Source organism: Sciurus carolinensis, chromosome 3 (genome assembly GCF_902686445.1).
Source record: "Sciurus carolinensis chromosome 3, mSciCar1.2, whole genome shotgun sequence".
Lineage (NCBI taxonomy): Eukaryota > Metazoa > Chordata > Mammalia > Rodentia > Sciuridae > Sciurus > Sciurus carolinensis.
Window position 1 is genome coordinate 20,193,902 of NC_062215.1, and position 22,097 is coordinate 20,215,998.

The 22,097-nt window shown below is 49.3% G+C and overlaps 1 protein-coding gene across 1 annotated transcript; it reads left to right on the forward strand.

Annotated features, from left to right (window-relative positions):
- The first annotated feature begins 1,726 nt into the window (after positions 1-1,726).
- Cavin1 (caveolae associated protein 1) lies at positions 1,727-16,138 on the forward strand. The gene is made up of 2 exons (XM_047546018.1): positions 1,727-2,359; positions 13,662-16,138. Exons 1-2 carry the CDS (start codon positions 1,886-1,888, stop codon positions 14,361-14,363), a joined length of 1,176 nt encoding a protein of 391 aa, XP_047401974.1. The 5' UTR covers positions 1,727-1,885; the 3' UTR covers positions 14,364-16,138.
- Positions 16,139-22,097: the final 5,959 nt, after the last annotated feature.

Here is a 22,097-nt window from a genome sequence, read left to right on the forward strand (position 1 = left end):
ATATAAAATATGATATTTTATGCCAGCTCATTCCACATGAACTTGAAATGAGAAAGCCACTGGTTGGTGAAGAAAAAAACTGTTGGAAGTGTTGGGGAAAGTATTTTACTCAGTAGTCTTTTAAGCACTATCCCAGACACAGAGCTCCTTTATGGAGTGGGGGAGTTCTTTGACTGGATTGATGACCCCTAGGGTTCCCACAAAGCAGTTTTTCACTCTTCCTAATGATAATGGACGCCAAACTAGGAGTGACCTTTTGCTGAGTCCATTATCCATCCAGCTGGGGAAACCCAAGCCTGGTTTCCTAAGCAGGGAAAAGGTTTGCAGCATTTCTGTGGAAAAGGGAGCTGAAGTCATTCCAGAGATTCAGTGTGACCATGCTGTGCTAAAGGGCCAGAAGGCAGGAGGGCAGCCTCTTTCTGGACCTCCTCACTAAGGACCTTTCTTGGGCCTGCTTAGAACTGCCTGCTCCTTTCTCCCACCATGCATGAAACTATGCTTCAGTTAAGCCTCAGGACAGCAGGTTGAGGTGGGTGGTCATGGTTGCCTGTTTCCCTGTCCTAATGAAAGATTCAGAGTACTAAGGCATAAAGAACAAGGGAGCAGGAGTCTAAAGACCAGGGTTCAAGTGCTAATCCCAGGGATGGTGGTGTGGCTCAGTGACAGAGCACTTCCCTGGCATGTTTAAAACCCTGTTCCATTCTCTGGACCACACGACACTCACTTTCTTCTCACACACACACACACACACACACCAAAACAACAAACAAACAAAACAAAAAAACACCTCTACCAAGTACTAATGCTAACTTGCAAAAGACCTCTGCTAAGTCACTTATCTTCTCTTGGCTCTCCTTTTCCTATCAAGTGGGAGGGGGATTGGATTATCACCCCAATTACTTACCACTAGTCTTTGGGATCTAGAGAAATGAATAACTTTTAGCTCCTGCGCTCTGAGGTTGGTGTCAGCTAGATCTCTGGCATATAGGGACATAGGGGAAGATGATTTTGGTGAGAGGTGAGTAAAAGGCTTTAAAAGACTACTATTTTATTGCTGTGTGTGTGTGTGTGGGGGGGTGTTTTCCTGCGGATCAAACCCAGGGTCTTACACATGCTGGGCAAGTGTTCTACCCGTAAGCTACACCTCTCCTCTTTTATTGCCCATCTTAATCCTACACTGTTAGGACAATTCTAAGAATCTAGGGGAGTTCTGCAGCCCTTGGCCACTAAGGAGACCTTAACTAGTTCTCTCTCCCTTCTTTTCAAAGGGCAAGGATTCTTTCGCTCTCAAAAACTAGGCACAGGCAAATACAATAGTTTGTCTATACATAATTGCAGGATATGAGGGTCCACCTGACTTCCAGCTCTGGATCTCAAAGGTATGAAGTGAGTGTTTGTGGACAAGGGTGGGTGGGTGAGGGAAAGTCATAGGAAAAGTAGAGCACACTCTCAGGACCTGATTCTTTTCTGTAGCTCACATTCACATTCCTCCGCCCCAGTCCCGCTCCCGCCGCCTCTGTTGCCAGCGGGGGCCCTGGTCTCCCGCTCCAACTATTCCAACCATCCTGGGCAGGGTGGGGCACTTGGCTCTTGGGTCCCCCTCCACTGCCCCACCCACCACCACATCGGTCTCCCCTTCTGCCCCGTCCCTCCCTTTCTGGGGTAGGGCCAGCCAATGGGCGACGAGACTCCTGGGTTTGGCCTGCGAGCGGGGCAGTGCGCGGATCCCCCGCCCCACAGTTCTGGCCGCGGTCCCGGTGCGCACGGACGTGGCTCGAGTTTCCCCGGCTCTCCACTCGTTCGCTTTTCCCTCTCCGGCTCTTCCTTCTTTCCCGGTCTCCCGCTCCACCTCCACCCGGCCGGCTCCTCACGGCTCCGGGTAGCTATGGAGGACATCACGCTCCAGATCGTCGAGCGGCCGTTTTCCGGGTTCCCCGACGCCTCCGAGGCCGCGGAGCCCTCGTCCGTAGGGGCGCCGGCAGCTGAGGAGCGGTCGGGGGCCGGCTCTGAAGAGCTGATCAAGTCAGACCAGGTGAACGGCGTGCTGGTGCTGAGCCTTCTGGACAAAATCATCGGCGCGGTCGACCAGATCCAGCTGACCCAAGCCCAGCTGGAGGAGCGGCAGGCGGAGATGGAGGGCGCCGTGCAGAGCATCCAGGGAGAGCTGAGCAAGTTGGGCAAGGCACACGCCACCACGAGTAACACTGTGAGCAAGTTGCTGGAGAAGGTGCGCAAGGTCAGCGTCAACGTGAAGACGGTGCGCGGCAGCCTGGAGCGCCAGGCCGGCCAGATTAAGAAGCTGGAGGTCAACGAGGCCGAACTGCTACGGCGCCGCAACTTTAAAGTCATGATCTACCAGGTGAGCCCGCGAGACAGACCGCGCCCAGAGCTCCCCGACCCAGCCAGTGTCTCCGGCCCTAGGCTTGGGGTGGGGAGACCTGCCCGCGGCGCGGCTCTCGAGCCAGCCTGACCCAGGAGCTCCGGAGATCCAACCTCCTTCCGGCGATCCCAGCTGGTGGGGGGAGGGGGTGCCAACTCTTTGGGCGCGCAGAGGGGCGCGCTCTGCACCCTGTGCTTTCCCTTCCAGGCCCCACCCTCTGGGCTCCAACTTGCAGCGGAAATGTTAGAGGGCCGGACTCCGGAACGCTGTCCCTGGCAGATTGCTCCCAACTTGACTCTGTCAAACGTTGTCCTACTTGGGAAAAGTTTCGGGGAATGCCAGGGGTCCCTGGCGGCCGCTAGGGCCCGCCGAAAGTGGACACTGGTGGCGGGGCCCGGGTCTGGGGCCTCGGGCGCTGCGGGCCCGATATAGCGGGTGATTCAGGGCTCAGGCACGCACCGGCGGGGGCTGCGCCAGGCGTGGGATGCAGCCGCCATCCCCCCTCGCCTTTCCCCGCGCCCCCGCATTAGCTGCCCACTCCACCCTGATCCCCTCACTGCGTTCTGCTCCTGGCTCCAGACATTTTCAGGTCCTTGGGGACACCCTAGCCTGCGGCGTGCGGGCGCCCTTGGCCTCTTGAAAACGGGTGGGGCGGGGTAGAGTGGGCGTTAGGAGTGCGAGAGGGTCTGGTGGAGGTGGGTGAACAGCATCCGCAGAGTTCTGCGCTCTGGGCGCGGTGAATCACCCCGCATGCCAGTGGGGGCTGCAACTGGGAGCGGCAGAAGAGCGGGCGGGAGGAGGCTGACGCGCCCTCTTGTTGCTTCCTTTGCCCTTCTCCCCATTCCTCCTGCCTGGATATAAATGTAGTTTTTGCATCATAATCCCAAATAAAGCAGGGAATCTCAGTGTTGCTGCTCCTCTCCACGCCCCCTCCCCAGCCTCATTAGGGGTGAGTCTGAGCTAAGGACTTGTAGATCTTGGGCTGGCAGGAATGTGCCCAGCCCAGAACCCCACAGCTGGTGGATGCTCCTACCCCAAGGAGTCAGGATCATGGAGACCGTAGGGGATAGTTTATGCTTTCTCTTCCCTGTCCTCTCCCCGACCAAGAGTAAGGAAAAGGAAGGCTAGAGGAGAGGTTAAGTTCTTGTCTTTGTCTCTTTAGAGACAGTTAGGTATGCAGACTGGAACTAGGTTTGGGGAGAACAGAGAAACTGAGGTGACGAGCCAGCATCTCTGCGACCGAGCACTCAGACGTGGTGCTGGGATAGAAGCAAACATGGCACTGATCCCCCTCCTCTGGCTCTCTTCTCCCAAGAGCACTTCTTGGGCTTTAAAAAGTGTTGCTCCCCCAGTTACAGCCTTGTCTGGTAGAAAACTGTTTTCCCAGAGCTGTTTCCACTTAATCTATCTGCTTGGAGGCAGCAGCGTGGGGAGGGGGTTGTGAGTTGTTTTGTTTTATTTTGTTTTGTTTTTTTTAGACCTGCCTGGCCTGGGGTGGCATCCAGGAAAGAGGAAAAGGGGTCTAGGGCAGAAAACCAAGTGTTTTTTTTTTTTTTTTTTTGGTACCTGGGATTGAACCCAGGGGTGTTTAACCATTGAGTCACATAGCCAGCCCTTTTATTTTCTATTTTGAAATGGGGTCTCACTAAGTTGCTCAGGGTCTTGCTAAATTGCTAAGGCTGGCCTCAAACTTGCCATCCTCCTACCTCAGCCTCCTGAGTCACTGGAATTACATGTGTGTGCCATCACACCCAGCCAACTTTTTCTTTTCTCCAGAGCCTAGTATGGTAGAGGGTTGCCGAGGAGAGCTAACCCTGATTGTCCCAGACTGTGGAACCTGGGAAAGTTCTGTGCTAAAGTTGGAGAGTCTGAGAGAAAAGGACAGGTATGGAGGTATGGAGGGAGAAAGACTTCTCTACAGGGGCCTGTGGCCTCCCTTGAAACGCCCTCCCTGGCATTTAGCAGGATCAGTGATGTGTGTGTTGTGTGTGTGTGTGTGTGTGGGGGGGGGTCCTGTCACAGTGTGGCTTTGACTGCATCTGTACTAACCCAGGACCAGTGGAGGGCAGAGAGTTGAGGCCTCAAGAGTGGCTTAGGATGAGCCCCAAACCCACAGTAGTAACTAAGAACAGAATGTTCCCTACCCTGGGAGAAGCTCTGAGGTTAAGGGAAAAAATTCCAGGAAGAGGGGTGGGTCTCAGGATGCAAAATTTCTCTGAGCTTTAGCAAGGCTGTGCCAGGTAGGGATGAGGGGGTGGGGCCTCCACTGCTGGAGGAAAGCAGAGGCCTCTCCTCCCAGGCTGCGGAGGTCTGTGGCCTGAGAAGAGAATGTAGTAAAAATAATTGTGTGTCTTGGCAGACCTAATAGGGAAGGCTGGGGGCAGCAGTGTTTATGGGAAAGTCAGGCTTAGGAGGGACGATACTTGGGTGGCCAGGCAAGGAGAGGGAGATTTGGAAAAGTGGCTCCCAGGATGGTGTGGGTTTTTGAAGGGGTTGTAGGGAGGAGAGACTGTATTTCCACCGCAGATGTGGGAAGTGATGATGTGGCATTGGGGGCTGGGTAGAGGAGTGCACCAAAGGATAGGAAGGGCCCAGTTGTGGGATCAGGACATCTGGTCACCCATACCCCCATTCTCAGTGAGGAAAGGAGGGAATCCCTTGTGCACCCACAGCCAAACTATAGCAGTTTGGCATCCCATCCTATCTGGTGACACTTAACTAGGCAACAGCTAGTGAATGAGAGAAGGAAATTTTTACTAGTAAAAGAAGTTGGTAGACTGAGGGCTTCTGGGAAGATCAGGCCAGATTGTGCATATGGAGGCAGTTGCTCTAGAACACCATGCCTCTTGGGTGGAGCTATGATTGTTACAGAGCAATGGTTTGGATTTTCTTTTTTCCTCGAGGTACTGGAGATTGAACCCAGGGGTGCTTTACCATCAAGTTATATCTCCATCTCCAGCCCTTTTTATTTTGAGACATGTTCTCCCTAAATTGCTGAGATTGGCCTCCAATTTGCAGTCCTTCTACCTCAGCCTCCCAATTCTCTGGGATTACAGGCTTGTACCATTGCTCCCAGAATCATCTTTTACTTTGAGACAAGTTCTCACTAAATTGTCCCTGCATGTACACAAGGATCAAACTTTGATCCTTTTGCCTCAGCCTCCCTAGTCACTGGGAATATAAACCTGTGTCACTGCACCCAGCTGGATAATTTTTAGAGTTATTTGAGAATCCAGAAAGGGGATGGAATGAAAATAAATGTGTTCTGGAATAGTTTTTTGTTTTGTTTTGTTTTGTACCAGGGATTAAAACCAGGAGTGCTTAATCACTGAGCTACACCCCCAGACCTTTATTTTTTGAGACAGGGCCTCACTAGGTTGCTTATAGTCTCGCTAAATTGCTGAGGCTGGCTTTGAACCTGTAGTCCTCCCACCTCAGCCTCTGGGATTATAGGTGTGTGCCACTGTGACCAGCTCTGGAGTAGTTTTGATGAGGCAAAGTTGGTGACCAGCAGATAAAACCCATCAAACCTGCTCTTTTTTTTTTTTTTTTATCTTCTAGTACTGGGAATTGAACCCAGGGGTACTTCACCACTGAACCATATCCCAGACCTTTTTATATTTTGTTGAGAGACAGGATCTCACTAGGTTGCTTACAGTCTGGCTAAATTGCTAAGGTTGGCTTTGAATTTGTAATCCTCCTGCCTCGGCCTCCTCAGCTGCTGGGATCACAGGCGTGTGTCACCCCCACCCCTTCAAACCTGCTCTAAATTCTTTGGGACAGGACTGGGAAACATTTAATGGATTAGTTGGCCCATGGACACTAAGGGGAGGACAGCAGCACATGCCTGGAATCCCAGCAGCTGAGGAGGCTGAGACAGGAGGATCACAAGTTCAAAGCCATCCTTACCAATTTAAGGAGGCCCTAAGCAACTTAACAAGACTCTGTCTCCAAATAAAAAATAAAAAGGGCTGGGGATGCAGCTTAATAGTAAAGTGCTCTGGGTTCAATTCCCAGTACCCCGCTCCCACCCAAAAAAAAAAAAAAAAAAAAAATTAAAGACACATATATGCTAAAAGAGAAAAAGGAAACGTAGGGAGGCTGGAATGAGGGCTTCCTAGCCTCTGCTCCCCAAATCCTAACCTGACCTTTAACTGCTTCCTTCTTGGGTTCAAGGTAAGTCATGGCTACCTTGCTCTAGAAGAACCCCAAAACTTTGTCCAGAAATACTCCTTGCTTGGTGCTCTGGTCCCTTTCACCCTCGAAGTCTAGTGACCATGGGGAATATGGCTTGCCGCTCTTGTCCTCCAAAAAGCTGAGTTTGGGTGGTTATTGTTGCTTTGGTCCCTGAACCCAAATCAGGAAGGGTATTTTTAGGGGTGTGCCCAAACTGAAAGAAATCTTATCTGCTTGCACTTCCCTTCATTAAAGTAAAATCTGACTATTATAAAGGTCAAAGTAAAAAAGGAGAGGTAGTGGCATAAAGTGGACAACTAATTGTGAGAAGGTAGGGGGTATTATTGCTAAGCAACAGCCTTGCAGATGAGCCGTGGTGTGTGCTGGTTTTTGGAACCACACCATTGTGAATATGTCATCATTCTGTCCTTATAGACCTTCTGCACTAGAAAACACCTTAAGGATAATCAGCTTCATCTCCTTCATTGTGTAGCTTGGGAAGCTGGGGCCCAAAGGGGGAAGTCACTTGCCTATTGTCACTCAAGTGTTTAGGGGGTCGAAACAGGGGCCAGAGCCCAGGTATATTCCTCCTCGCGCTACACTCCCCGCTCCCACATGCTCCTGTTCCTGGGCTCTGCACCAGGAATCAGGGTGGATACTGGCCCTGGCTTAGGGTTGGTTCTGCAACCTTTATTCTCTGAGAGTGACAGTTGCATGGTCACAGCACCGGGTGGCTGTATGTGTGGGTGAGCGCAAGTGCCAGGTCGCCTACAGCACTGGTGGCTCTTAGCTGCTCAGCTTTCACAAAGGCCGAATTAAAGGCAAAGTGGCGCCTGGCCCAAGGACAGTGGGAGGGAAGGGGTGAAGGGTCTAAGAATTGAGCTCCTGGCCAGTCATGGGTATCCCCTGGCATGGACTCTGCATTTGCCCAAGGAGAGGGCCATTTTGACTCCTCTTCAGCCTCCCGACCACTCCCACCTCCTCCCTTCACTCCACAGGGCAGGTTAGGACCTGATGCTTTGGGTTTTTTTTTGACTATAGACCTTACTGAATACTGCTATTGTCTGCATCTGGTAGTGTCACCAACTGTCCCTCTCTCTTAACTTCTAAAGGCCTAAAGCAAGAGCGGCAGTTCAGCTCCCGTCCCAGGAGGAAGACATGGAAGCAGTTGCTGAGTGTCCCAGGACATAGGCCCACCTGCCATAAAACTAGCCTGGTTTTAGATCCTGATTTCTCTGTGCATTTTAGTGTCTGATTTTCCAAACCCTGGGTAGAAGTGGGGGGAGGGTGGCATGGGAGGCAGGAGGTGGGGATGTGGCCAAAAGGAAGTCGCCAGGATGTCCCTCTTCCATGCCTGTCCCTCTCCTTGTTCCTGGGCGGCACCCAGTGGCCCACCCTGCCTCTGGGAATAACGAGAGCTGGATTAGCTACGCCTGCCTCTGAGGACGAGGAAGTGGGTGCCTTCTCTTTCACTCCTCTGAACCTCCCCCATTAAATTCTATCAACTAGCCTCTTAGAAAATTCCATGCCCAATAGCCTCTTTGACCTTACCTCTTGGACCCCCAGTAGCCATGATTATCCTACAGCTGTGACTCCATAAGGGGAGAAGTTGGGAGCCCAAGGATGGACTCCGGCAGGAAGAAGGTTCTGTGTAAACTATTTGTTAATTCATGGGCTTGGGTTTGTCACACCCCTTTTGGCCCCAGGGTCCTCTTGATGAAGCATTTCAAAAGCAGTTTCTTTCCACCCTGATACTTTGTGTGTCTCCTCCAGCCCCAACACTGCATGCCACAGAGGTCTCTGCATCCATCCCCAACCCCATTTAAACCCCTTTTCCTCATCTTAGCCCAAGAAGAAGCCGATTGCACCCTCTGACCTGGCCACACCCAAGATCGTGCCTTTTGACCTTCTGCCTGAGACTGAGCCCTTTGACCTGAAGCCTGAGACAGTGCCTGAGCTCCCAGACTTTGAGCAGACACCTAGGACGCTGCCCTATTACCCAGAGCCTGGGCCTCGGCCCACCCCAGAGGAGCCAACAGCCTGTGGGGGTGTTTAGGGTCTCCTGGTCCCCTGGGGCCTGTGGTGTGGGGTGTCACTCCAGGCTGTCAGCTCACTGGTTGTGGTCAGCGCCAGGATGGCCAGCCCTTCCAAGTCATTGCCCCCTTTGTGGTTGGGTCATGAGCACTGGGAAGTCACTCTCCAGTTATGCGGAGTTCCGATGAGTGTGGTGTGTGCGGTGGGGGTGGGAGGCAAAGGGAAGGGGCTTCCCCTTTTCTTAGTTTCTATTTAGATATTTTATTTTTTTCAGTGCTAGGGATAAACCCAGGGCCTCACGCCTGCTAGACAACCACTGAACCACTGAGCTACACCCCCAATCCCGGGTTTGCGTTTTAATAGTAGATGTTCCCTAAGGCTGCCTTGCATGAATCTGCATGAAACTGTGCATGGCTTCTGATCCTCTCTGCCCACCGCCTCCTGGGACAGGCCAGTTTGGCACAAAGCTTCTTTGGAGGGGGTCCTCATGAGGCCCAGGCCTGGGGTTTGTTCTATGCGCTCCTCTGGCTCCCTGTAGCTGAGGAAAACATTTACACTTTTTTTTTTCCAGTTTTTTTTTTTTTTTTTTTAAGTGTTTTGCAAAGAGATCCCTTATGTTTGCTAGATCCTGTGTTGGGTGGGGCACCCAAAAGCTGCCAACTCAGAGAAGAGGCAGAAGGGAGACATTTTAGCTGGCTCTGTCTTAGATCCACTGCTGCCCTATACCACACAGTTTCTCAAAAAAAAAAAAAAAAATTTTTTTTTTAATGATCATATCCCTAAGGAATCCTTTACATACTTTTCCCCTTAATTTCCATCTCCCCCAAGACTTTTTTTTTTTTTTTTTTAATGTGCAGTACTGGGGATTAAACCCAGGGCTTCACATATAACAGACAAGGTCTTAAACACTGAGCTACGTCATTATCCCTTTTAGATTTTTATCTATTAATGATTTTTATTATTTTGTTACTGGAAATTGAACTCAGGGGTGCTTTGCCACTGAGCTATATATATATCCCCAGCCCTCTTTGTTTTTTTTTATTTTGAGACAGGGTCTTACTTAAGATGCTGAGCTTGGCTTTGAATTTTGCCTCAGTCTCCTAAGTTGCTGGGATTACAGGTGTGCACCACCACCACCGCTGGCTTTAATTTTAAAATTTGAGACAGGGTCTAGCTGAGTTGCCCAGACTGGCTTCAAATTTGTGATTCTCCTACCTCAGACTCCAGAGTTGCTGGGATTACAGGCACACCCCATGGTGCCCAGCTCCACCATGAAATTTTAATGCAATGAATATGCCATCTGTCTGTTTATGTATGGTGGGCCCTTTGCAGCACCACAAACAATTGTACTATCTGTCTCTCCTACAGCCAAGAATCAATTTGCACCCTCCTGGGGGCAATATCAGTCCTGTCTGAGAATGCAGGCTACAACAAAAGGAAGGACCCTTCTGCATCTGATGGCTATCATCTCCTTATCTTGGTAACCTAAAGGGGAGGTCCTGGGTTTTTAAGACTCCTCTTCATTTTTCTTCCATTATACATTCTCTTCCAACATATCCATTAAGTAGACTCTGGGTCTCTGAATGATCTCTCCAGTGTCTTTCCCAGCAATGATTAGTCTGGGGCAGAACTAATTAGCACTAAGTAGGGAGGCTCCTACCCAGAGCTGTATGGCACTTGTCCCTTCTTCCTAACAAATTTAAATTGCCTGACTAAGGGCTGGGTGCATAATTTGTAATTTTATAAAGACTTTCTTAAGGCATAAGATTGTAAGTTTCTATGGGGAGTTTGATGGTGGTGGTGGTGGAAAAGACTGGGAGCCTCCTTGGGCCTTCTCTATGTCCATCACGGTCTCATGCCTTCTGAGCTGTGTGTGCTTGCCAGGGGTTAAGGGAAGTTGTGCATGCTTTTGTTCAGACCTGGTCATTAAAGGTAACTCTGGAAACCAAGCTTTTTGGGAGTGGTGGTTTTGTTTAATAAAAATGGGAAAATGGAACAAGCAGAGCTGGCCAGCCTTGCCGCCCCTGAGACCCCTTCTTTGGCTTAGGAGCTCTGCCAGGGAAGTAGAGGTGGGACAAAGGTGCCTGACCTATGTGCCCAGGCTCAGGGGAGGATGGTTGTTGTAGCAACAGACCAACTAGGTGGGCCCAAGACTGCACTCCAAGGTTGTGAGTCATCAGGGAAACCTGACTTGGAAAAGGGGAGAAAAGATAAACCCATTAATGGAGGGGAACAGTTAGTGGTGGTACACTCTCCCCAGGGCCAGCCTACTGGACTCGTTCGGGGATTCAGGTCAAGTTGTTTCTTCCTGTCTCCTGACCTTCCACCAAGAAGGCAGCTCCTCTGAGGAAGCCCACAATGAGTGGGTTATATCCTACACATACCTTTCCGGTCTGGGGAGATTCCCCTTAATCCAAGAATAAACCCCTCACTGGAATTGCTCCCAGATATTGTAGTTTGAGGCCTTTCACTGGATACTGGGAAAATGGGGTTGATATGGGAAGCCTGCAGCTCTTTCCTTAGCCCTTGATTCCAAGTTCAGCTGGCAAAGACCTTTATCTAGAAAGCCAGAGACCAAGGAAATCAGCCTGCTTAGGGCCTATCGGGGTTAGGGTGGAGCAGTGGGGAGAAGTGGGGTGGCTGGGTGGGGCCAGGAGACAATATGGATTTGTTTTCCAGTAGCTGGGACTGTTTCCTGATGATTCCCTGCTGTTGTCCTTAATCCCTCCCCAGCACATTCACATTGTTTGAGCTTAGTGAAGAGGAGCTCTCTTCCACTCTGGTGGGATGTGGGTGGTTTTTAGTCCTGGAGATTGTGAAGAAGAGATCAGAGCTGAAAATATTTTGATTCGGGGGCTACAGGTAAATTCCAGGTGGAAATGGGCAGGGTGGAGGGAGGCAGATACTTTAGATCTTAGAGAATCCTAAAATAACATGTAAGTCCTAGTGACATACATCTTGATATAAGTCTCCAGTAGCAGGCGGGGAGAGGATAACTGCAGGAGACCCAACGGATACAACTGAAATCAGAGGGAATGCAGTGAGAGGTTGGAACCTCCCTGCTCAGAACCAGAAGAGCACCCCTTCAGTGCCTCTGTGAATAAGAGGCAGAGTGATGGACAGAATGCCCTAGGATGCCTGGGATAGCTCTAAGCCACCCATGACAGGTGGAGACTACAAGTCCCAGCATGCCCTGTGTCCAGGTCACCTTGCCTGCTGGGAGGTGTAGTAGAATAAGAGAGCGGGAGGTGGCTTGGTGCCCAGCAAAGCTGGTGCCCAGTTGGGAGAAGAGGTGGAGTCAGCATTCGCTCTTTGTCCCTGCTAATGCTATTGACAGGGAGGGAAGGAAGTTGGGAGGAGGTGTTCCTAGTTTTCAGTATAAACCAGGAAACTCTGGGGTGGGGGAGATGTGGATTGGAGGGAAGAGGAAAGAGGTTGGGGGTGGGGAAGAAATTTCTGAGGCAGGTGGTGCAGAGTTGCCTACATATAGATGTGTATGTGTTCTCTATAAAAGGGCTCAGTTCATTTTCTCAGGAGATGAGATTTTCTTACAAGTCCAGGAGATTATCTTCATGAAACCCTTAGGAAAAACTCTTGTCAGGCTTGGTGGAGTGGCACACACCAGTATCCCAGCTACTCAAGAGGGTGAGGAAGGAGGATTACAATTTTGAGGACACCCTAGGCAATTTAGCAAGATTCTGTCTCCAAATAAAAAAGGGCTGGGTAGAATGCCCCTGAGTTCAATCCCCAGTACCTAAAAAAAGAAACATCTCTCATTTCTTTGTTTAAAGTGCCTGTGGAGAATCTGGGCTAAATAAGAGCCCCTGTTTACATTCTGGATCAGTCCTCCTTCCCTTTCTGTGCTCAGAATGCTCTCCTTTTTGGTGGTGGTGGTGTGGGGTGGGGACTGGGGGGGTGATGCTGAAATGTTGATCCAGAATCAGGATCTTGGAAAATATTCCCAGAATGGAAAAATAGGAGTAGTGCTGGGTACTCTAGGGGAAAGAGGAAAAATCAAAGAGCTGGCTTAGCCCTAGGATCATGGGCAATCTGGGACAACTTTCCCACCCCTGGTTCTTTGAAATCAGACCTGGGGTGAAAAAGCAAGAATAGTAAAGCAACCCTTGTCTGGCACCATGGTGCAAGCCTGCAATCCCAGCTAATCAGGAAGCTGAGATAGATCCAAAGTTCAAGGCCAGCCTAAGCAACTTAGGGAGACCCTTTGTCAAAATAAATTACAAAAACTGAAGCTGTAGCTCAGTGGTAGAGAATCCCTGAGTTCAACCCCCAGTACTGAAGAAAACAAAAGAAAAGAAAGAAAGCAAACCCTCCCTCCCATGACAAACTAGGGAAGTCAGAACCAGAAGAAATGTCGAGGCTAGGGGAAAAACATGTCCTTGGATTCCAACCGGCTTCTTCCTCTTTCCTCCATCACTTTACACATGGGGAAGGGATGATGTCCACTGGTGATCCCAATAGCATGAGGGGGTCAAGAGAGGAGGGATGGGGGGAGAAGCTCTCCTCCCCGAGGCTGGTTCTGAAGTGGTTCAATTCGGGGAAACTCACTCCCTTAACTTTATCTTCAAGCTACCCGACTTGAAGCTCATCCTCCATCCTTACTCAACCTAAGAAGACTGGCAACCCCGCTTGCTTTTCGGCCTCATTTGGGCAGTGTGTGATTTAGAGCACTAGGGGGCGCTCTGCCATTTCTTAAGTTAGAGAGCCCTAAGGCTGCAGTGGTTTAACTTAATCAGTTACGTGACCAAAGGCGAGAGGGCAGGGTGCAGGATAGCAGAGATATTCAAAGTGCAATTATAATGTAGGTCGATTTCCCATCAGAAGCTCTGTTCCCTTCTTGTGCAGTCTGTATAGTGACAATTCATTCAGTGCACGTGTATGGAGTGCCTATGTTGTGCCCGGCTCTGTGCTAGGTGCTAGGGATACAAAGGTGAAAAAAATCTCACCTCTCTCCAATTGCCACCATCCTGCCTCCAGGTAGCCTCGCGTTCCTCCAATCCTCACTTGCCCTCTCCCTTGGCACCCTCTCATCTCCACTCTCCTCTCCCCTTAGGATGAAGTGAAACTGCCTGCCAAACTGAGTGTCAGCAAGTCGCTGAAAGAATCAGAGGCGCTGCCGGAGAAGGAGGGTGATGAGCTGGGAGAAGGAGAGCGGCCCGAGGAGGACACGGCAGCACTTGAGCTGTCCTCCGATGAGGCGGTGGAGGTAGAGGAGGTCATTGAAGAATCGCGTGCAGAGCGCATCAAGCGCAGCGGCCTACGGCGCGTGGACGACTTCAAGAAGGCCTTCTCCAAGGAGAAGATGGAGAAGACCAAGGTGCGCACCCGTGAGAACCTCGAGAAGACCCGCCTCAAGACCAAGGAGAACCTGGAGAAGACGCGGCACACGCTGGAGAAGCGCATGAACAAGCTGGGCACGCGCCTTGTCCCAGCCGAGCGACGGGAGAAGCTCAAGACCTCTCGTGACAAGCTGCGCAAGTCCTTCACACCTGACCACGTGGTTTACGCGCGCTCCAAGACCGCGGTGTACAAGGTGCCGCCCTTCACCTTCCATGTTAAGAAGATCCGCGAGGGCGAGGTGGAAGTGCTGAAGGCCACTGAGATGGTGGAGGTGGGCCCGGATGACGAGGAGGTTGGTGCAGAGCGAGGTGAGGCCACCGACCTGCTGCGTGGGAGCAGCCCCGACGTGCACACGCTGCTGGAGATCACCGAGGAGTCGGATGCAGTCTTGGTGGACAAGAGCGACAGCGACTGAGCAGGACGCAAGACCAGCGCCTTCCCCTGCCGCTCCCCATCCCCGACACCACCCCATTCCTTTCCCTTTTCAAACTTTCTCTTTCGCATTCTCTCTCAATCCTGATCTGGTTGAGATTTTTCTAAGTTGAAAACACCTCCCCTCAAGGAACACCCCTCCAAGTCACAGTTGTTAGACTGGAGGGGGAGGCAGCCCCCACCATGGACATCCCCAATCTGGACACAAGTCTGAGTGGAAATGGGAAGAAAAGTGATCTGTGCCCTGTTTGTCCAAGTCAGGGGATCCCAGAGGAAATTGCTTAATTCCATGGTTGGGCCCCATGGGGGGGCTGCCTGCCCTCAGCCTCGCACAGCGCCCTCACACCCAGCTGCATCATTCCTGCTCACTGAGCTCTTCCCCTTCCTTCTCATCCTCAACCCCAGAGGCTCCAAAACCACAATTACCAAGAGGAAAGCTTGACCCCTAAAGAGGACCCTTGCCCACACAGGATGTCTCCTACCAGAAGACCTGAAGGTCTTTGGGGGAAGACCCTCAGGAGTGAGGAAGAGAGGCAGAGCGAGCCTTGACATTAGATGAAGGTCCAGCACAGGCTCTGTCCACAAAGAGCCCCAAAAAGGAAGCCTGGACGCAAGCAGAACCTGGGGCCAGAGGGCTACGGAGACATGGAGAGCACGTAGAGGAGGGGGAGGGGCCCACTTCCTCCTCTGTGCATCTGCACACAGGAGCACATGGCTGTGGATTTGGGAAGGAGAACGGGAACATAGGAGATGGAAATGGGCGAAGAGAGAAGTGGCCTTATTAGCTTAATGAGAAAACAGGACAAGAATCCCATCTTAATGGGGTTTTCAGGATGGCAGGACTATTTTCAGGAGCTGAAGGGAGGACAATGTGAGAAAGAGATGATCCAAAGAGGAGAGAGGTATGTTTTGCCTGATCCCTCAGCTAGGATCTGGGTACTACCCTCAGAGGAAGCCTAGTTCTGAAAGCAGAGAGAAAATTCAGGTCCCAGAAGGGGGCAGCAGCAGGCCGTGGAGAGCTGGGAGTTAGGAAGGCAGGTTGAAAATAGCCAGGTGCTAATGGCCAGGCCTTGAACGGAGAGCCAGAGGTGGAAGCAGGGAAGCACAGCGGAGAGCAGCCAGCCCCAGCCCCCTCCTGGGAGCTTCTGTAGGAGACCTTCCCTAGAGTTGGTGTCATGAAGTTGCAGAACTTTCCCAGACCCTGCTGTGTTCCTTGCCTTTGGGGTTGCCTTTCCTGAAACCTGCGGAAAAGGGCGTGCTGCCTCCAGTGTGCGGCCTGATTCCTGCAGTGCACTGCTGGGCTATCAGTAACTTCAGTTCTTCTGTTTTTCTCCAGAAGCAAGTTGCAGCCCCGAGGAAGGGCAGGAGGCTTCCCTTCTTTCCCCCCAATCCCCACTTCTTCCTCCTTATCTTCCCAGCTTTGCCTTTTAGAATTTCAGCTAATTGTTTTAAGGGGTGGGGGTGGGGGTGGGGAGCCTGGGAACACAAATCTTTTATATAATACAAAGCTTTGCTTCTCCCTCCCCAACCCCCGCCACCCCAGCCTTTTCCTTTTCTTGGTTCCCTTCTCTCCTCTGAATGGTTGGAGACACATCAGCTGAGGGAGGATGGGGATTGTGGGACAAGGTCCCTTGGTGCTGATGAACTGAAGGGGTCTGAGTTGTGGGCAGATGCAGTTTCTCATGGGCTCTGGGGAGCCCCTCATGTTGCTGTGTCCTGGTGAGCAGCCCGACCAATAAACCTGCTTTTCTAAAATGATTTGTGCTAGGTTGTATTCTCCAAGGCAGTGGCTTATGATGAGCTGAACAGAACAGAAGGGAGCCACGAAGGGAAGGCAGGAGAGAGAAATAGGGGAACGACTGTTGATACAAATTTCCCTACAGTTGTGTGTGTTGAGGGGGGGCACAGAATAACAATAGCCAATGTATTGAGCCATTATTATTATTATTATTATTATTATTATTATTATTACTATTATTTGGTGCTGGCGATTGAACCAGATGTGCTTTATCACTGAGTCACATCTCCAGAGCCCTTTTTATTTTTTATTCTGAGACAAAGTCTCACTAAATTGCTTTAGGGCTTCTCCAAGTTGAGGCTGGCCTCAAACTTGCAATCCTCCTGTCTTGGCCTCCTGAGTCTCTTGGATTACAGGCATGAGCCACCATGCCCAGCTGTTTGAGACTATTAAGACTCTGCCAGGACTGGTTCTAAGCACTTTGGCATGGACTTATTTATTGAATCTGATAACAAATAATTCTGATAACTAATAATTCTTTCAAATGGTACCCCCATTTGAAAGAAGAGGAAAGAGTGACTTTTCTAAGGTCACACAGCTGGTAAGTGACAGAGCTGGGATTCAAAGACAAGCAGCTTGGCTCCACAGTCTGTTTAAGGGTCACAGTCTATAGCCCTGTACTCTGGGGGTCCACTTGCCAGCCATCAGGGTGTCCATCCTCAGACATGTCCACTCTTCTCAGCTTGGGCTTCTCACAACACTTGCCCTAGAATCAGCCCTGGAGGAGGCATCCTGGAGAGGGGGAACTTGGAAGCTCTGCCTCAGACGGCTTGATATCAGAGAAAAAGGACACCAGCAGATCCACACAGCAGACTTCATTCTCCCCGCATCCCTGTCATGGGAACCTTTTCCTGGATGGCTGCCTCTCTTCCCAGTGAGCAGGTTGTCCCCACCTGCCCACAGGTAAGGAATTTCCTAGAGCAACAGACTGATCATCATGTGGTTCTGCCTGCCTCAGAATCACCTGAAGAGGGGTGTCCCTAATAAAAATAATGTCATATCTGGGATGGTACCCCTGCCTCCTGCCAGTACCTCAAAAGGGATGAATCTTCCTTGTGACCACACATTTCCAGGAGAGTGCAGCGTATTGACTTTTCACCAAAAGAAATGGACGCTGATGCTGAAATTCAGAGCCTGGGAGCCGGTAAATTTCCCTCCTGCCAGGAGAGACACCAGGGATCCTTCTTCTGGAACCTAGACAAGCAGCTGCAAAAAGCAGGGAATGATGGGAGGACCCCAGGTGCAGAGTTACGCCTTCCCTGCAGCACCATCACCCAAATACCCCCCACAGGCTCTTCCCGCTTCTTCCATGAGGGACTCCCCCCACACACCCGTCTACTTGCTGCTGGTTTGCTACCAATGAGTCACTTTGCTTTACTGTCCTCGTTACCAATTTCAAAGCCAAACTGGGTGCTTCCTCCCCTTCAGAATCTTGAAACAACAAAATTGAGTGCTGGTCACGTAGTGAAGGAAAATGTATTCTTTGGCCAGAGAATAAGAAAAAGCTGAAAGAAAGAACTCTCAGATTGGTTTCCACCTGGACAAAGGATGAGGGTCCTCACAAGAGTAAGAGGAGAGCCAGGCGTGCGGGCGTACACCTGTAATCCCAGCACCTCGGGAGGTCGAGGCAGGAAGATCGAAAGTTAAGAGTCCAGCCTGGGCAATTTAGCAAGGTCCTGTCTCAAAATAAAAAGGACTGGGAATTTAGTGGTAAGGCACCCCTGAGTTCAATCCTCAGCACTCTCAGCTAACAAAACCCTTAGCAAGAAGGAACGTTTCTCAGGATCAGGGTACTTATGCCTGGTGACATCCTCACCCAGTTCTATTATGGCTTCCACTTTGTAAAGAATGGTCCTCATTCTTTGAACAGCCATTTTCCTGGGGACCCTGGCACCCTGTGGCATTCCTTCTTTATTTCCCAGTGCTGGCTGCTGCTCCAGAACCCCTTTCTGAATCAGACTCGATTTTCCCCTAGTGTCTGAGGCGGGGATGCCAGTGGCAGGCATTGGAGAAATAGTCAACTGGCTGCCAGTAGGAGCTGATAGACATTCTGAGGCCCCACACCCACACGGCATCTTCTACAAGTCATGAACTTGTCCACCCTTCATTAGCATTATTTCCGGGGTTACAATCAGACAATAAAGTAGGGGTGTTGTCTCCCAAAGGATCCTGTTAAATGTCACCTGGGACCTATGGAAGTTCCTCTAACATCTCTAACATCTTCCAAGTCTTTATGAGGTAACTTTCCATGGGGTCAGGAAAAGACAGTAGCAGCCATCTTGGACTAGTTGAGTCTCTCATCTGCTCTCACCTGAAGCATTTGAACTGCCTTTAGATTCTCTTTCCACTGTATTCCCCACCCTACTGCCAGAGATATGCACCAACAGTCCCCAACTTTAAGTGGTTTGACTTAATGATGGTTCAAATTGATAGTAAAACTATATACACTCAATAGAACCTATACTTTGAATTGCAATCTTTTCACAGGTTACCTGAATGCAATCTTAATACTCTCATGCTGCTGGTCAGGGGTGGAGAGCTGGTGCTCCCACTTAGACACATGATCACAAAGGAAAACAACTGATACTATACAGTGTACTGTATTCAGCAAATTACAGGAGATATTGAGCATTATTATAAAACAGGCATTGGATTGTGCTAGATAATTTCATCCCACTGTAGCCTAATGCAAATGTTCTAAACACATTTAAGCAGGCTGGGCTATAAGCGATGATATTCAGTGGGCTGGGTGTATTAAATGTATTTTTGACTTATTTTCAATTTATGATGGGTTTATCTGGATATAACCCCATTGTAAGTCAAGAAACGTCTGAATTTTCTTTTTTCAAGAAAACATGATTTGTGGCTTAAATGTCTTCCATTCCCAAAGAATTAAACTCCACGGCACAGCTCACAAGGCCCTCTAAGAATCTGGTCCTTACCCCAGGTCTTGCTGTTCTTCAACATGTTCTTTTTTCTTTTTCTGTGGTACTAGGAATTGAATCGAGGGGCATTTAAACACTAAGACACATTCCCAGCCCTTTTTGTTTTTATTTAGAGACGGGGTCTCACTAAGTTGTTTAGGGCCTCGCTAAATTGCTGAGACTGGCCTTGAACTTGGAATCCTGCCTCAGCCTCCTGATTTGCTGGGATTACAGGCCTTCAGGCCTTTGCTCAGGTTGTTCCCCCTCTGTGGAATGACCTCCCCATTTCCATCTGTCCATTTTTAAAATTTTTTTACATTTTGTCATGCTGGGGATCAAGCCCAGGGCCTCACACATGCTAGGCAAGTGTCTTTTTTTAGGTAAGTGTCTTACCACTGAGCTCCACCTCCAGACCCCTCCACCTCTCCTCTTAAACCACCTTCCTCTCCAGCCCCAACCCTAGTCAAGCTAATCATCTCCTTCTCAGACCTCAGTAGGACTTTCTGTCAATAAAATCTTGTTGAATGATCACATGTGAATTATAGGATTTTTTTCCCCTTGAAAGTGTCATACAGTCACCTCAAACTGGTTTCAGCAAAACCAAAACAAACACTGAAGTTAAAAACAAACCCAGAGGGAATTTATATAATTGAAAAAGTCCGATGGCAGGAGTTATAGCACATGTGAGGCCCTGGGTTTGATCCTCTGAACCACAAAAAAAAAAATGATAAAATAAAATTGGCAAATTTTATTTGAAAAAAAAAAAATCCCCAGAAACAAGTTCCAGGATTACTAGGAATCTATCTCTTCTAACTCCTCTCTGTGTTTTGTTACAACACACTAATCTGTGTTAATAATCATATTTTTCCCATGTGGTGGTAAAGATGACCATCATATCTACAGGCTTACACCCTAACAGCTGAGCAAACTCAGTGAAGAGGTATTATTATTATTATTTTTTTTTTTTGCGATGCTGGGGATTGAACCCAGGGCCTTGTGCATGCGAGGCAAGCACTCTACCAACTGAGCTATATCCCCAGCCCAAGAGAAACTCTGTCCAAATTCTTCTAGCCAGAATCTCAGATATGATGGCCATTGACTCCAACAGGTCACATATCCAAATCACTGTGCCTCTGACAAAATAGAAGTCATGGAACTCACTTGAAACATGGAATTAAGAATAAAGAAAAAACTGGGTGAGGTGACACATGTCTGTAATCCCAACAACTTGGGAGACTGAGGCAGGAGGATTGTGAGTTCAAAGCCAGCCTCAGCAACAGCAAGGGGCTAAGCAACTCAGTGAGACCCTGTCTATAAATAAAATACAAAATAGGACTGAGGATGTGGCTCAGTGATCGAGTGCCTCTGAGTTCAATCCCAGGTACCCCCTTTCACTCCCTCCCCCCATAAAAAAAAGAGCTGGGAATGTGACTCAGTGGTCAAGCATCCCTGGGTTCAATCTCTGGTGCCAAAAAAAAAAAAAAAAAAAAAAAGCTGAGAGTGTAGCTCAGTGATACAGCACGTGATCTGCATGCACAAAGCCCTGGGTTCAGTTCACAGCATTCCCCCACCTCACTGCAAAAGAAGCGAAGGAAAGTAGGGTGTGTGTGGTTGTCCATTCTTGTAGTCCCAGCCACACAGGAGGCTGAGGTAGGAGGATCACTTCGACCCAGGAATTTGAGGCCAGCCTGGATAACACAGTCAGACTCTGTTTCTTAAAAAAAAAGAAAGAAAGAAAGAAAGAAAGAAAAGAAAAAGAAAAAATAAGAAAGAGTAAAGGAGAACTATTTGCAGAGGAGAATTGGTTTGCTGATATCAATAGAAAGGAGAGAGGAAGAGCTGGGGCTGTGGCTCAGTGGCAGAGCACTTGCCTCGCACATGTGAGGCACTAGGTTCGATTCTCAGCTACTGCATATAAATAAATAAAGGTATTGTGTCCATCTACAACTAAAAATATCTTTAAATGAAAGAAAGGGGAGAGGAAGAGAAGCAGACGAAGCAACAGATCTTCTTTCCAAATGGTCAGTTTGTGATCCTGTGCTAGGAGACGAAGATGAAAAAGACAAGATCTAGCCCTTGATTTTAAAGGGTTTGCAATTAGTGAGAGAGGCAGATGTTCGAAACAGCCCAAAGAGCTGACTGTAAGAGAGAGAGAGCAAAGTGTAAGGACAACACGCTGGAGAGGATTGATCCTGCTTGGGGAATATAGGAAGACTTAAAGGACGAGGGTGACTTTTAAATTGCTATTCTAAATGCAGGTAGGATTTCAGCACATTACTTGATTTTCAAATCACCAGAACCTAAAGTATTTCAAACATCCTTGTATTAGTTATTGTTATTTGGTTGAAAGAACAATCAAGTATGACTTAAGTCCTGAGGCAGTTTGGATGTTGTGTGAACACTACAACATCTTTGCAGAAAAGGTCATTATGTGACACATGACTTATAAAGAAAAGGACACTGGGTGGCTTAATGGGGAAAAGGAAGTTAATGCTGGATAACTGCCAAGAGATCCCTTGGACTCCATGGAATCACTGAGCACAGTCATCGAGGAAGGGTAGGAATTAGGGGATCTCCAGGGGCTTTTGTGAAGGGAGTTGATGGGCTGCCCTCTCAGAAGTGCTGGCATTGATGGAACTCAGCTCTCAGGGCGTCCTGGCTCTGTGTCTCTCAGTTTCAAGTTCCAGATTCCTGGCAGAGAGAATCTGATTAAACTAGTTAACACCGGTGTTCACTTTGGATTTAATAATCTATGGTCGGGGGAAAGGATTATATAATAGATGTGACTGAAGGAATTCATTCTAGTGTATGATTGAAGGGTTGGGAGGAACAAATCCCAGGAAAGGAGGACTTGTGAGCCAGGCAGAATACCAAGAAGTATCTATTAAAATAGCAGGTGCTCAATACAGTTTGTTTATTTATTCAGGTACCAGAAATTGAACCCAGGGATGCTTAATTGCTAAGCCACATCCCCAGTTCTATTTTGTATTTTATT

What these genes read in the sequence shown, in the direction of transcription:
- Cavin1 (XM_047546018.1), top strand. Translation starts at nt 1,886, where the DNA reads ATGGAGGACATCACGCTCCAGATCGTCGAGCGGCCGTTTTCCGGGTTC. An exon ending in TTAAAGTCATGATCTACCAG is followed by an intron (nt 2,360 to 13,661) that starts GTGAGCCCGCGA and finishes CTCTCCCCTTAG; the next exon opens with GATGAAGTGAAACTGCCTGC.